At 37.6% G+C, this 13,659-nt stretch overlaps 1 protein-coding gene across 1 annotated transcript in view; it reads right to left on the bottom strand.

Annotated features, from left to right (window-relative positions):
• Nucleotides 1-13,659, bottom strand: part of LOC132490490 (EGF-like and EMI domain-containing protein 1) — a 505,293-nt gene that overhangs the window by 454,389 nt on the left and 37,245 nt on the right. Inside the window, 2 exon segments of the mRNA XM_060098831.1 lie at nucleotides 10,414-10,518; nucleotides 12,057-12,166. Coding sequence (XP_059954814.1) covers nucleotides 10,414-10,518; nucleotides 12,057-12,166 — 215 coding nt within the window.

Genomic DNA, 13,659 nt, shown 5'->3' with positions numbered 1-13,659 from the left:
CAAAGGAGACGAGAATGTACAATGGAGAAAAGACAGCCTCTTCAATAAGTGGTGCCGGGAAAACGGGACAGCTACATGTAGAAGAATGAAATTAGAACACTCCCTAACACCATACACAAAAATAAACTCAAAATGGATTAAAGACCTAAATGTAAGGCCAGACACTATAAACCTCTTAGAGGAAAACATAGGCAGAACGCTCTATGACATAAATCACAGCAAGAACTTTTTGGACCCACCTCCTAGAGTAATGGAAATAAAAACAAAAATAAAGAAATAGGACCTAATGAAATTTAAAAGCTTTTTCACAGCAAAGGAAACCATAAACAAGACGAAAAGACAACTCTCAGAATGAGAAAAAATACTTGCAAATGAAGAAACTGACAAAGGATTAATCTCCAAAATATACAAGCAGCTCATGCAGCTCAATATCGGAAAAAAAACCAACCCAATCCAAAATTGGGCAGAAGACCTAAATAGACATTTCTCCAAAGAAAACATACAGATTGCCAACCAACACATAAGAAGATGATCAACATCACTAATCATTAGAGAAATGCAAATCAAAACCTCAATGTGGTGTCACCTCCCACCGGTCAGAATGGCCATCATCAAAAAATCTACAAACAATAAATGCTGCAGAGGGTGTGGAGAAAAGGGAACCCTCCTGCACTCTTGGTGGGAATGTAAATTGATACAGCCACTATGGAGAACAGTATGGAGCTTCCTTAAAAAGCTAAAAGTAGCTATTTAAGCTTCCTTAAAAAGCTAAAAATAGTTCCCAAACTACCATATGACCCAGCAATCCCACTACTGGGCGTATACCCTGCAAAAACCATAATTCAAAAAGATACATGTACCACAATGTTCACTGCAGCACTATTTACAGTAGTCAGGACATGGAAGCAACCTAAATATCCATCAACAGATGAATGGATAAAGAAGATGTGGCACATATATACAATGGGGTATTACTCAGCCATAAAAAGGAACAAAATTGAGTTATTTGTAATGAGGTAGATGGACCTAGAGTCTGTCATACAGGGTGAAGTAAGTCAGAAAGAGAAAAACAAATACCATATGCTAACGCACATATATGGAATCTAAAAAAAAAACATGGTACTGATGAACGTAGTGGCAGGACGGGATAAAGGCACAGACATAGAGAACGGATTTGAGGACACAGCGGGGAAGGGGAAGCTGGGATGAAGTGAGAGAGTAGTGTTGATATATATATACACTACCAAATGTAAAGTGGTTGGCTAGTGGGAAGCTGCTGCATAGTACAGGGCGATCAGCTCCATGCTTTGTGACAACCTAGAGGGGTGGGATAGGGAGGGTGGGAGGGAGGCTCAAGAAGGAGGGGATATGGAGATATATGTATACATATAGCTGATTCACTTCGTTGTACAGCAGAAACTAACACATTGTAAAGCATTTATACTCCAATAAAGGTATTAAAAAATAATAATAATACTTCAAGATACCCCCATAAAAGAGCTATATGATCACATGTGTTTGGGAAACACAGGAATCTAGATAGTCCTCTGAGGGAGTCACGATACACATTAGTACATTCCAGGCTCTGGGAAATCCTACAGGAATGAACACAACGTAAGTCTGTTTGACATAGAATTTCCCAAGCTTATTTAAACACAGAAACTTCATTTCCTACAACACTTCTTAAAATCTAGTGGAAACACTGATCCAGAGAATAAATTTTAAGAAATATAATACATATTATTCATGTTTAAAAAATATAATAATAAGGCATTATGTCCTGCACATCCAGCTTTATACTAGCTTGACCAGTAAGGAAGAGGGAGCCCTGTGCAGATGCTCTTGTTTAGAAAAGATTTGAATCTATGCAGCTAAATTTGTAGCTTCCAATATCAACTAGTCTCTCAATTCTCTTGATTATCACTACTCTCCACCCTTTATCTACCCTAGAATTTGACTTTTGGCTTTATCTTCTCCAGTCTTCTTCTTTGCCTGTTTCAGGAAATATACCTTTAAATAACCCTCAGAAAAGCCCATGACCAGGTTAACTAGGTCCCCAGGACCCTCCTGTCTGGAGAACATCACTGAGGTAGCAGACCCATCAGGTGCTTCCTCCTGTCTCCTGCTCCTACCCTCTAACACAGTCTCACTGGACTGCCCTGAGAGCAGAGAATCTCATGGAGAAGTTTCATTTTTCTTTACCCAACATAAAACACCCTAATCACTCTAGGGAATTTTAATGATTGATTGTCATACTAGTAGTTTCTAACACCGACCAGCCTAAACTCTAATAGAGAAGTGTGGAATGTTCCATTCTATCTACAGCCATTACTAGTAGGCTTTTACCGTAAATTAAGGAACGCATGGTTTCAAAAATGACTAAGAAATGAAGTTGCACCTCCCAAAGCAAACGATGCATCCCAGTGGCCATTACTGATGGTGATGCTGTTGGTGTATGCCTAATTCACTTTGCCCAGATATAAATAACCTTGAGTAAAATCTTACCCTTCACACACACATATACACCATATACTTCAAATTCAAATGGCAAGCAAAAACTCAGTTACACTATTCCAAAAAATAGTGAATGGTATTGATTTTTGCCATAAAGCATGTTAAATGTTTTATCCAGGATTTCTTCTTTCAAATTATGCTCATCAAATTTCTTAAGAGAAAATGAGACTTAAAAATAGTAAAAAAAAATTAAAAAGGGCATTTTTAAGTTTTACTATGTACCTGATAAAATAAGAGAAGTGTGATATTTAAAAAACTGGTAACAGCAACAAAAACCTTTTGGCAGCAAGCAATGAAAAAGAAGAAATGACACATGACTACATGCAAGATTTGGCCATTTGAATGACATAAAGTTTTCTTTTCCTTTGGATTTTCAGCCTCTTTCTATTGTATTATAGCTATATCTTTGAAACACAGTTTTACACATAAAATGTCCATGTTAAAATCTTCAGTGGCATTATGTATCTCAGGAGTTGAGATCCAATTTGGCAATAATGAGTGGCATGGCGTTAATATGCATCTTATTGGCCATAATTCCCCAAGTCCTGCTCCCCACTATGACTTGGTCCCTGCGTCTCTTTTAGTGTATTTCTGAGAACACCATTCATCATTCATCACATTATAATGATGTGTTTTCCTATCTCTGTAATGAGAATGTAGCCTTTTCAATAGCAGAGCTACGTATTTCTTACACAGGTTCTAAAAATCCCTCAATACGTGTATGTATAATGAGCAAAACTTTAAGTGAAGAAAATCATTTAGCTCATACTTTTTGTAAGAAGATTGTTTTCTCAGCACACTGACCAGTTTTAAACACTAAAAGTAAACTATAAATCCCTTATGTCACTTTCAGGGAAATGATATCAGCTATATTTCTCACAAACAGGAGAGTTGTTACATTTTAAAGAAACAGCATAACACAGCAGTTCAAAGAACGAACTCGGGAGCCAGACTGCCCGAGCCCACACCCTGGCTCTATCATTTACTACACATATGATCTCATGTAGGTTACTTAATTTCTCCTTACTCCTGGTGTGTTATTGTAAAAGGGGACTATTAATGACACTTATCTTACAGGATTGTTGTGAGTAGTCAATGAGCTGACATGCAAAAAGCATTTAGGACAGCACCTACCACGTAGAAACTCATGATTTCTGAGTTAGCTATTATTGTCATTATTATCCATCTTCTAGCCCATCTCTTCTAGCCCATCACTAATTATACCCTGTAGAATCAAATAACCCTGGATGGTGCTAGGTCATTCTCTTCTAAGGTTGTCATTCTTGCAATATCAGGCAATTCTCAAGCAGTCTTTTTAAAACTGCATCTACCTTATAGTTGCTAACACTGGCCACGCAAAGCATACCTAGAAGGGCTTGTTAGTTAAAGCACTGTCAAGGCTTCTAGTTTTAAATCAGTGTCAGGGTAGTAAATCTTCTTCATGGATTCTAAATAAGATGTCCCTTTACTAGGCTCACAGGAAGATGTCAAATGGTTATTGCTTTACTTTCCTCATAAACGGTCTAGCTGTCCCTTTACTGTACTTGTCTCATCCCTGTCAACACTGCGATATCCTTCTGTCAGGTTATGTAAAGCAGAATGCCGTAGCCCTAATATAAACTTGCTAGAACCCTGCTGAGGGCTTAAGGCTCTAATGCAATGCATCTTTATGTGATGAACAAAATAATACTGTCAGCTCATGCTAAGAAGGCATATCAGTTTATCTCCATAATATAACCTGTGTTTCATCTCATACTGTCTCCTAGTAATGCTCATTTAGGACTGCAGATTAATAGGCATGTTCAGTTAATGATTTTGCATTTTTCCAAATTAAATCTTCTTCCCACACTAATTGTATAATTCAATTAAAATAAGCCATCAAGTTTTCTTAGCATGATTTGCTCTTTATAAACCCCCTGCCACTTTTTCCCCATTTTCATCGTTTCAGTAGGCCTACTGCTGAAATGAAGCTGTGAATAAAGAGAAAATGTTTTCTAAACTTTCTAGATTAGATTGCCAGGGCTGCTGTAACAAAGTATCACAAACTGAGTGGCTTAAACAACAGAAATGTATTATCTGTTATGTATGTATTATGTATGTATTATGTATGTATTATCTGTTATAAATGTATTATGTATTATCTGTATTTAGAGGCTGGAAGTCTGAGATCAAAGTGTCAGCTGGTTGCTTCCCTTTGAGTGTTGTGAGGGAAAATACTTTCCATGTCTCTCTTCTAGCTTCTGGTCGTTTGCTGGCAATCCTTGGTATCCTTTGGATTATAGATGTCTCACCCTGATCTCTGCCCTCATCTTCCCATGGTATTCACCCTGTGTGCATGCCTCTATGTCCAAATTTCCCCTTTTAATAAGGACACTGGTCATACTGGATTAGGGGCTCACCTTTCTTCAGTACAATTGCATCTCAACTAATTACACCTGCAACAATCATATTTTTAAATAAGGTCACCTCTGAGCTACTGGGGATTAGGATTTCAACATACAAATTTGGGGTAACACAATTTAACCTGCACCACTTCTCAAATTTGAAATGCTCTTGGGGACTTGCCATTTTAAGAAAATTCTTTGGTCCAATCTTGTATCTGCATAGAATAGATATATCATGCAGAGAATTCATTGGACTCCTTGATTGGAACCTACTGGTTGGCTTAAAATCACACCTGTGACCCAACCCCCAAGGTTTGCTCAGATTTCCCACAGGATGGGAAGCAAAGCAACCACAGGAGCCTTTCTTCTTTCACTTTGTGCACTTCCCCTAAAGATTCTCAGGGAACCTACCAAAAAGAAGTAATGCTTGAATAATGCTTTCCAACTTATGGATCACATGCATTATCTCAAGTGACTCACAAATAACAACCTGGCAGACATAATTATGGCAAATATTATTATAAAGGGACCATGGCTTGAAGGTTAAGCTTGCAGACTCTGAGCCAGAACACTTGTACATGGATCCCAGATGCCCTTCTTCCCAGCTGTTTGACTCTGAATAGGTTTTTATGCTTCAGTTGGCTACAAATATGGACAAATACAAGTGTTCGCCTCATAGACTTGTTGTAAGGATTTAATTTAATTTAATTTAATTTAATTTAATCCATATAAATTGTTTAGAATAGTGCCTGGTACAAAGAAAGTGCTCAGGCAAATTTAGAGCTGTTATTATTTTACAAATGATGACATTGAGGCTTAGAGCTATAAAATGACATCTCCAAGTCGTCATTGGTGAGACCCAACCTCAATCCCTGAGGTTTTCCATGTCACCAGACAACATTCCAGCAACACTCCATTTTTAATGTGTGTAAACATCACACTTCGAATTAATGGAGATGTTTGGGGACCCTGGCATAGGAATAAAGCACCAACCAGTAGGGTTGTATGAAACCCCGACTGCTGGACTGCCTGATGGACTTAGGGACTGGACTTAGGGAAGGCAAAGTCCTTGAAGAATCAGTAACCATCTCTGCATAAGGTTCTGTAAGAGCTGGTTTGGCTCGATGAAGAAAAGTTAAGGAAAGCAAAGCCACGTTTTCTGCCATGTCCCATGTGCATCTCTTATTGAAGCCAAGAGAACTACTTGTATTATTATTATTATTATTATATTCCTTGAACTTGCTGTGCTTTTAATGTCTCTGGGAAATATTCTATTTTCTATGCCAAATTTCATATTATTGTTCTATTCATCTTTAAGAATAAGTTGTATTTTATATTTTCAACTCTTTTCATAAAACTTCCTTTATGTCCTAGCATCACACAGAGCAACCCTCTCTTGTTTTCTTTAGAACAGAACTATCCTCCATCATAGCACTTGTGAGCTATATTAGAATCACTGATTTCTTGGTCTCTATTTCCCACCACACTAAGGATATCACATTTGTTTTGGAATCTGCAGCACCTAGCACACAGACCGAGGTATTAGTATCTACAGACTAACTAGAAGACTGACTAGAAGAATGAATGAATGAATATATAAATGAAAGAAATAAGAAGACCTCTGAGTTTTAGCATCCAACCCTCAGGCACATTACAATTTAACCTGACTTCTGACAAGGAAAAGGGAAGATGGAATAAGTAATGAGGAGAAAAGGAGTGACTTTGTGTGTGAAATTAATCAGTTAATGAAGCTCCAAGTTGTTTTGCCTGGATTCACAGAATCAAAAAAGAGAAAATTTCACCACTAGCTATCTAGCTTGATTTGCATGTGTTCAAATCTTCAAAGTATTCCCTTTGATTCCTTTAATCAATAGCTATTTTAGAAAGCTCTTCATTACTTCCTAATTGTCCAAATTCATTTTCTTCATTTTTCCTTATTAGAAGCAGATTTGTTCAAATGAGTTAAGTAGATCAGCAATTTTAGAATCATTATCAACTTCAAGCATTTCTCTCAGTTATTAGCATGTCCCTTCTCTCTCTAGAACTGGATTCTTTTCTCCATTTTTAAAAGGCCATCTGGCTTATTTTATTGACTTATTTTTCCCATACATCTCAAATAAAATCAACTTTACCTTATACTGAGAGCAATCCATGTTTACAATAACTCTGATCCTAGATGTTTTAATCTTTCAGATATCTGGTTTTAGATGAAGATGCAAGTGATTCTCCATTACGTTAATATGTCAAAAAATAAGTAAATAATTGGCACTCATCTAGGTTTTAACCCACCCCAACCAGATAAGCTTGTAAAGTCATTACCATGGCCCACAAAACATTTCAAAGATAATTTAAATGAATATTTTGATCCTTAAAAATACACATATTCATTGAACCCAACAATCCCACTGCTGGGAATCTGTATAATGGAATTAAAACCACCATACTATTGCAGCACTAATGTTATGCCAAAAAGCTGCAAACAAAATGAATGTCCATCAATAAATGGGTGGTTAAAAATTTATGGTATATCAATTCCATGGAATATTATACAGCTGTTTGTACATGAGCCCAGAGAGATATACAAAAGAGTATTCAGAAGATTGTTACTAGGGAGGAGAGAGAATACTGGATGGGAAGAGGAGAGAAGGAAGAGTAATGTAAGAAAAAAAAAGAGGGGGCATTCATGACAAAACCGTTATATAAGATGTGATCTCAGTTATGCAAAATTCCATACGTTGTATGAATATGATTAAATATACATAAAAGGATGACCACGTGGTTTTCTGAGGGCAATAGGATTATACATTTTCACTTTCTTATACTGTATATACTGTTAGTTTTTAATAATCAAAAAATATTTAATTTGAATTATTTTTATCATTTGAATCATTGTTTATATAATTTGAAAAACATTAAATTAATTTTCATTTCAATATATATACTATATCTAGAGGGAGAGAGAGTAATGTCAATCAGACCAAGGTTTATATACTCATAGTTCCGAACTCAAATCCAACCACTGGATAAGAGATCGGCTATAGGCAGTACCTCCAGACTATAATCCACCTGCTTGACAGACTATATATATGTCCTACCAATTATATTCTTTTTAAAAACAATCTTTTCTAATTTTCATTTTTGATCTACTTTCAAGACTCAGCTAATGCCATTCCTTCTTAACTGTGTTCTCCATTTGTCTCATCAAATATTTGATTTCCTAGAAAGTCTTCAAAATTCCCCCATCAAACCCTCCTAAATTTCTATACTTTATGATAGCTCATTTTGCTGGATGAAATGTGATATCACATAGGAGATGCCTGAACTTCTATTTCAGGTTTTGTATATCCCTCAGGGTTCATCAATTTGTCTTTTTACATTCAACAGGAGTTCTACAGTGAGAGAAGAAATGTTGTCAAAATCTAAAGTTAAACACACTAGGACAACAGTACTTAAAAGTGCAATGCAGACTCCTGAATGGTATTTTGTGTGGTTCACCTCCCCTCATGACTTCTGGAACTTCTTCATATAAAAACAAACTTGTGGGGACTTCCCTGGTGGTGCAGTGGTTAAGAACTCACCTGCTATTGCAGGGGACATGGTTTCGAGCCATGGTCCGGGAAGATCCCACACCACAGAGCAACTAAGCCCATGTGCCACAACTACTTAGCCTGAGCTCTAGAGCCTGCGAGCCACAACTACTGAGCCCGCGTGCCACAACTACTGAAGCCCGCGCGCCTAGAGCCCGTGCTCCGCAACAAAAGAAGCCACTGCAATGAGAAGCCTGTGCACCACAACAAAGAGTAGCCCCCGCTCACCACAACTAGAGAAACCCTGTACTCAGAACGAAGACCCAGCGCAGCCAAAAATTAATTAATTAATTAATTAATTAAATTTAGTTAAAAAAACAAACTTGTGGAAAACACACACTGATTCTGCCTATGTTTAAAATAATCCAGTATTTTCACCAACCCAAAACTGAAAAATACAAAATCTAACTATTTGAATTTCAAAAAGCATTTTAATTACTTTTATAAATAAAAGTTATGAAATTGGAATAATCAAAATAGTCAAGTACTGATGTAGAAAAATAAAGAATAAATTAATCCAGGTGTAATTTCGAGGCTATGATCATTACCATATGTCTCCTTAATTACCTTTCCCCTCAGGGACTTGATGCTTTGCAAGATTTACTCTACCAAAACAAATGCATTAATAAAGTAATAATTGATGTTTTTTATTTTTAATGAATCATTGACATGTAATTGCCCATCTCAGATACTGATCAAGATGAGGAAACCAGTGTTGCACATGTAGTTGAAACAATTTCATTAGCGGCAAATAATTTGGTCTAATGGAACAATGTACAGTTGCTGTTAGCGTCTTAGAAATAATGGAAACAATTGAAGATGTACTCCAGAGCTGAGACCTCTGTTTCACAATTAGTCTTCCATAGTCAAAGAATAAATTGGGATTAAAAAACAGCTTTATTTTAATTCACAAATAAAAATAAGAAGCAAACAACCTAGAAAAGAATATCAAGATTAATTTACAAGAAGGATAGCTTTGAGGTGCCCCATGAAAAACGTGAGCCTGAACCTTACGCCAAGGGCAGAGGAGACAAATGAACATGAGTGATGAGCCCTCAGCAATGTTCCAATTTCACTGACAAAGATTCAAGTAATGGATAAGAGAAGGCAAACATATCAGCAGAAGATAATGAAGACAATATTTTTGTTCGCTTTGTACACCTATTTCTTTAACTTCTATACAATAGGTTTTGCTTTGTTTTGTTTCCTCTGCCCTGAAAAGATAAATGCAGATGCATTCACATTCTCTGGAGACTAGAATCAGATGACGAAGTCAAAACAAATCCTTTTGAAAGCACCCAATCTCATAGCAGATACAGTAAAAGATAAATCATTGGCCATTTTGAAAATTTCCTGCACAAGAAACATGTTAAATGCACATGTCCTAAATTGACAGTTGATTAAGCTCCAACCTTAAAAACTAGGTTACCGAGTTTTGAAACTTTGAGAATAATGCAGTTGTCAGGTTTTTCATGCTTTTTTTAAAACAACGAACACAAAAGTAGTAAATATCACATCACACTGAATTCGTCTTAATCTCCACTTTGTTCATTCACAAACCACATAAATCTCACAGAAGAATACTGTACCAGCACTTCCAAACCATGGCTCCATTAAAGATTTAACATCTGAGGTCAGAAAGAGGTTTTCTTATTAAGCTGCCATTTCCTTTATAAAATAGACTATTTTGTACTTACTGCTACCCTTTGAACTCTTAGAGTGAATAATTAAAACTAAACTGCAAAGCATAATTTGCGATGCTGAGTACACTGTAGATTGTGGGTTTTTGCTTAGTGGCTCGTTTAAAATGCTCACCAATCCCCAGAGGGATAACCCTGCCATTAGTCTGAATCGACAAAGTTGGCTGGCCCCTAAAAGCAAGGCAGACAGCCCCAAATCATAATAAAATGGTCTTGTTGGTGACTCACCGTATTGACAGCGGGGTCCCTGAAAACCCTCGGAACACTGGCACTGCCGAACTTCACCCTCTGAGCATCTCTTCCCATGGAAACAAGTCCCCACTGCAGTGACAGCTAAAAGGAAGGTACACAAGAAGGCCAGGGAGAACAGAGTTGAGGGAAAGAAAGAAAATCCTCAAGGTAAGCACCAAGTTGCTAATATAGATACAATCTAGAAATTTCCACCAGCTCTTCCATAGCGCCTCTATAGAAAACAGTGTTTTCATTACACATTAAGGCCTTGCTGTCTAAAGTCTTGTAGAACTCTGTACGTGGTAACATCTGCATCACCTTGAAGCTTGTAGAAATGCCCCACTCTGGACCTAGTGAATAAGAATCCACATCTTAACAAGCTGATCCTTATTCACATTCGAGTTCGGGTAGTAATGGCCTATAAGGGAAAATAATCTAAAAAAGAGTGGATATATGTATATGTATAACTGATTCACTTTGCTGTACACCTGAAACAAACACAACATTGTAAATCAACTACACTCCAATAAAAATTAAAGGAAAAAAAAAGGAGTGGAATTAATAACAAAGGAACTCCATGGAGAAGATGACTGTGTAGCCCAAACAATCTAAAAAACAAGCAAGAAATACGAATACTTACCAGAGGCAAAGGACTGTGCTAGGTGCCATACAATATAAAGAATTCATCTCACAGTCATTAATTTCCAGGAGTCTATAATATAGTTGAGAGGACATCGTGGGCAGATGTATTCACTGAGTTTAAGCCAACCAGCTGCAGTGGCCTAGCACTGCGTGCAAATACAGTGACCCCCCTCAACGCTAAGCCTGCTTACTATGGGAAGCCAGAGGCAACTTCACTGAGACAGTTCGAGAGCAGAAAGCACGGTGGGGAGGGGAGCAGGCTGCCAACAAAGTCCCCGCAGGTGCAGGATAACAGGAGAGATGAATTGCTGTGCTGTGGTCTGCACTGACTCCAACACACTGAAGCATTTTAAGTGACTTCACAATAACCATAAACACATAGGTAAAGGAGTCGCTAAACAGAGCCATTTCTCCTGGCGTGAATGAACTATATAATGCCACTAGTTCTGCTGCTTGAGGGCTGTTAAATATACTCTAAAGGTTCTGCAGTACCCTCAACCAGAGGTTTGTAAAAGGGCTGCCTACCTCATCTTAAAAAGTAAACTGCCTCCCGAGTTCTGCAATTAATCATGACAAGCACAAGTCAAGAAACCCCATTTAGATTTAGTACAGTGATTTCCCTCCGGACTTTTGAATCAGCTGTGGATTACAAATTTGATGATATGGGAAAGGGGCGAACAGAAAAGGGAGATGGAAGCTTACAAGGTGTAACCCGTCTGGCTTTAAATAAACTGTCTTTTACATAAAGAGACAGAATATAAAGCAGCAGTTCTATGAGTCCTGAATTCTGACCTATCATTACCAGCGCTTAATAGAGAGGCTTTTTGTGCATTTCTGCACATGTCATGTGTGCATTTTCAGTCCAAAGAGATGCTCTGAATCTGTGGTGATTCTATAGATGCCTGAAACTTGACAGGCATGATATGATTGAAGCCCAAAACAGAGTGAAACCACTACTTCTAGTGACAGAGAGTTAGACAGGAAGAATTATAACTTACAGCATAGACAGCCAGGTTCATTGTCCTGCCAGCTCCAACCAGGGCAGCACCTGTAGACGGTCTGCTGCTCCATGCTGTATGCCTGTCTGTAGATGGTGTAGTACCAGGTCCTAAGAAATAGGAATCTAGATCAGGAATGCTTCCTCTTCAGGCCAAAGCTGTCACCTTAAACTCACTAAAAAATTCTCCCTGCAATCCAAATCCTGCCATTTATACACACACACACACACACAAATATATTATCTGTACACATTATACATGCACTCACATGTGCACACACACACACACACACACCTCACTAAATACATAACCAAGATTCAATATAGGTATAGTTATTGAAAATTAAGAGGGGCCTCCAATCCTGCAGCATAAACTAACCTAAGGGTCACTGAAGCTATCAAAAATGGAACCCAAAGGGCTTCCCTGGTGGCGCAGTGGTTGAGAGTCCACCTGCCGATGCAAGGGACACGGGTTCGTGCCCCAGTCTGGGAGGATCCCACATGCTGTGGGGCGGCTGGGCCCGTGAGCCATGGCCGCTGAGCCTGCGCGTCCGGAGCCTGTGCTCCACAACAGTAGAGGCCGCAACAGTGAGAGGCCCGTGTACCGCCAAAAAAAAAAAAAAAAAAAAAAATTACAAAAAACTTCATGGGGGAGGGTGACGATTACTAAAATTTAAAAAAAAGTTTACAAAGGTTCCTTAGGGGGGCAATAATGAACAAAAATTGAAAACACTACACTATAACTATTATGTGCTGACCTCTTAATAGACCCATAATACCAAACATCTCTAAACTGGCTTACTTCCTTTCTATCAAATTGATGTCATATTTACTCTTTATCCCCGAAGTATTATATTCTCTTCCTTTCACATACCTATCCTCATATCCCCAGCCCAAATCCCCTTCATATTCAAAGCCATTTTCAAGTTTCACTTCCTCCAACTTCTCTTTCCCCATCATGTCAGTGTATATTGTTCTTTCTCTTCTCTCAAAAATAGGATTTAATGTCAATTCTTATGACACAATTATTCACCATCTTGAAGTGTCACCTAATATTTTGGAGGTGCATCTCTTCAACAGGGATATAAATGTAGGTTTGCAAACTTACATACAAACAAAAGGGATATTAGTTTGGCAAAAATGTCAAACATCTTTTAACACTGCCTCAACTCTAAACTCAGTTTCATAAATACTTGCTGAATAAACAGATGTATAAAATTATTAAGCTCTTGAAAATAAATAAAACATGTTTTATTCATGTTTATTTTTATTCATGTTTTCTTTCCCAAGTCTGAACATCTATATGTTAGTGGACTTTCTTTGGTTCAGTGTAATATCAACAATGATTAAACCTCATGGGATGAGTACCAAAAAATCTAAATGAAAAGCTATTTTCAAAAACAGGTACTCTAATACCTACTATGTACCAAGCATTGTGCCACAGGTGTTAAATATGTTTTCAGTTAATCCTTATAGTATCCATGTGTGGTATTATTTTTCCAACTTTACAGACTAAGGCACAGAGAAATGTAGGAACTTCTACCAGTGCCACACAGCCAGTAAAAGCCTGAAGCTTTTTCTGATTTAAATTTAATTTAAAGGTC

Source organism: Mesoplodon densirostris, chromosome 5 (genome assembly GCF_025265405.1).
Source record: "Mesoplodon densirostris isolate mMesDen1 chromosome 5, mMesDen1 primary haplotype, whole genome shotgun sequence".
Classification (NCBI taxonomy): Eukaryota; Metazoa; Chordata; class Mammalia; order Artiodactyla; family Ziphiidae; genus Mesoplodon; species Mesoplodon densirostris.
The sequence above is the reverse complement of the archived record's forward strand: the minus strand, read 5'-3'. Positions and strand labels throughout refer to the sequence as shown.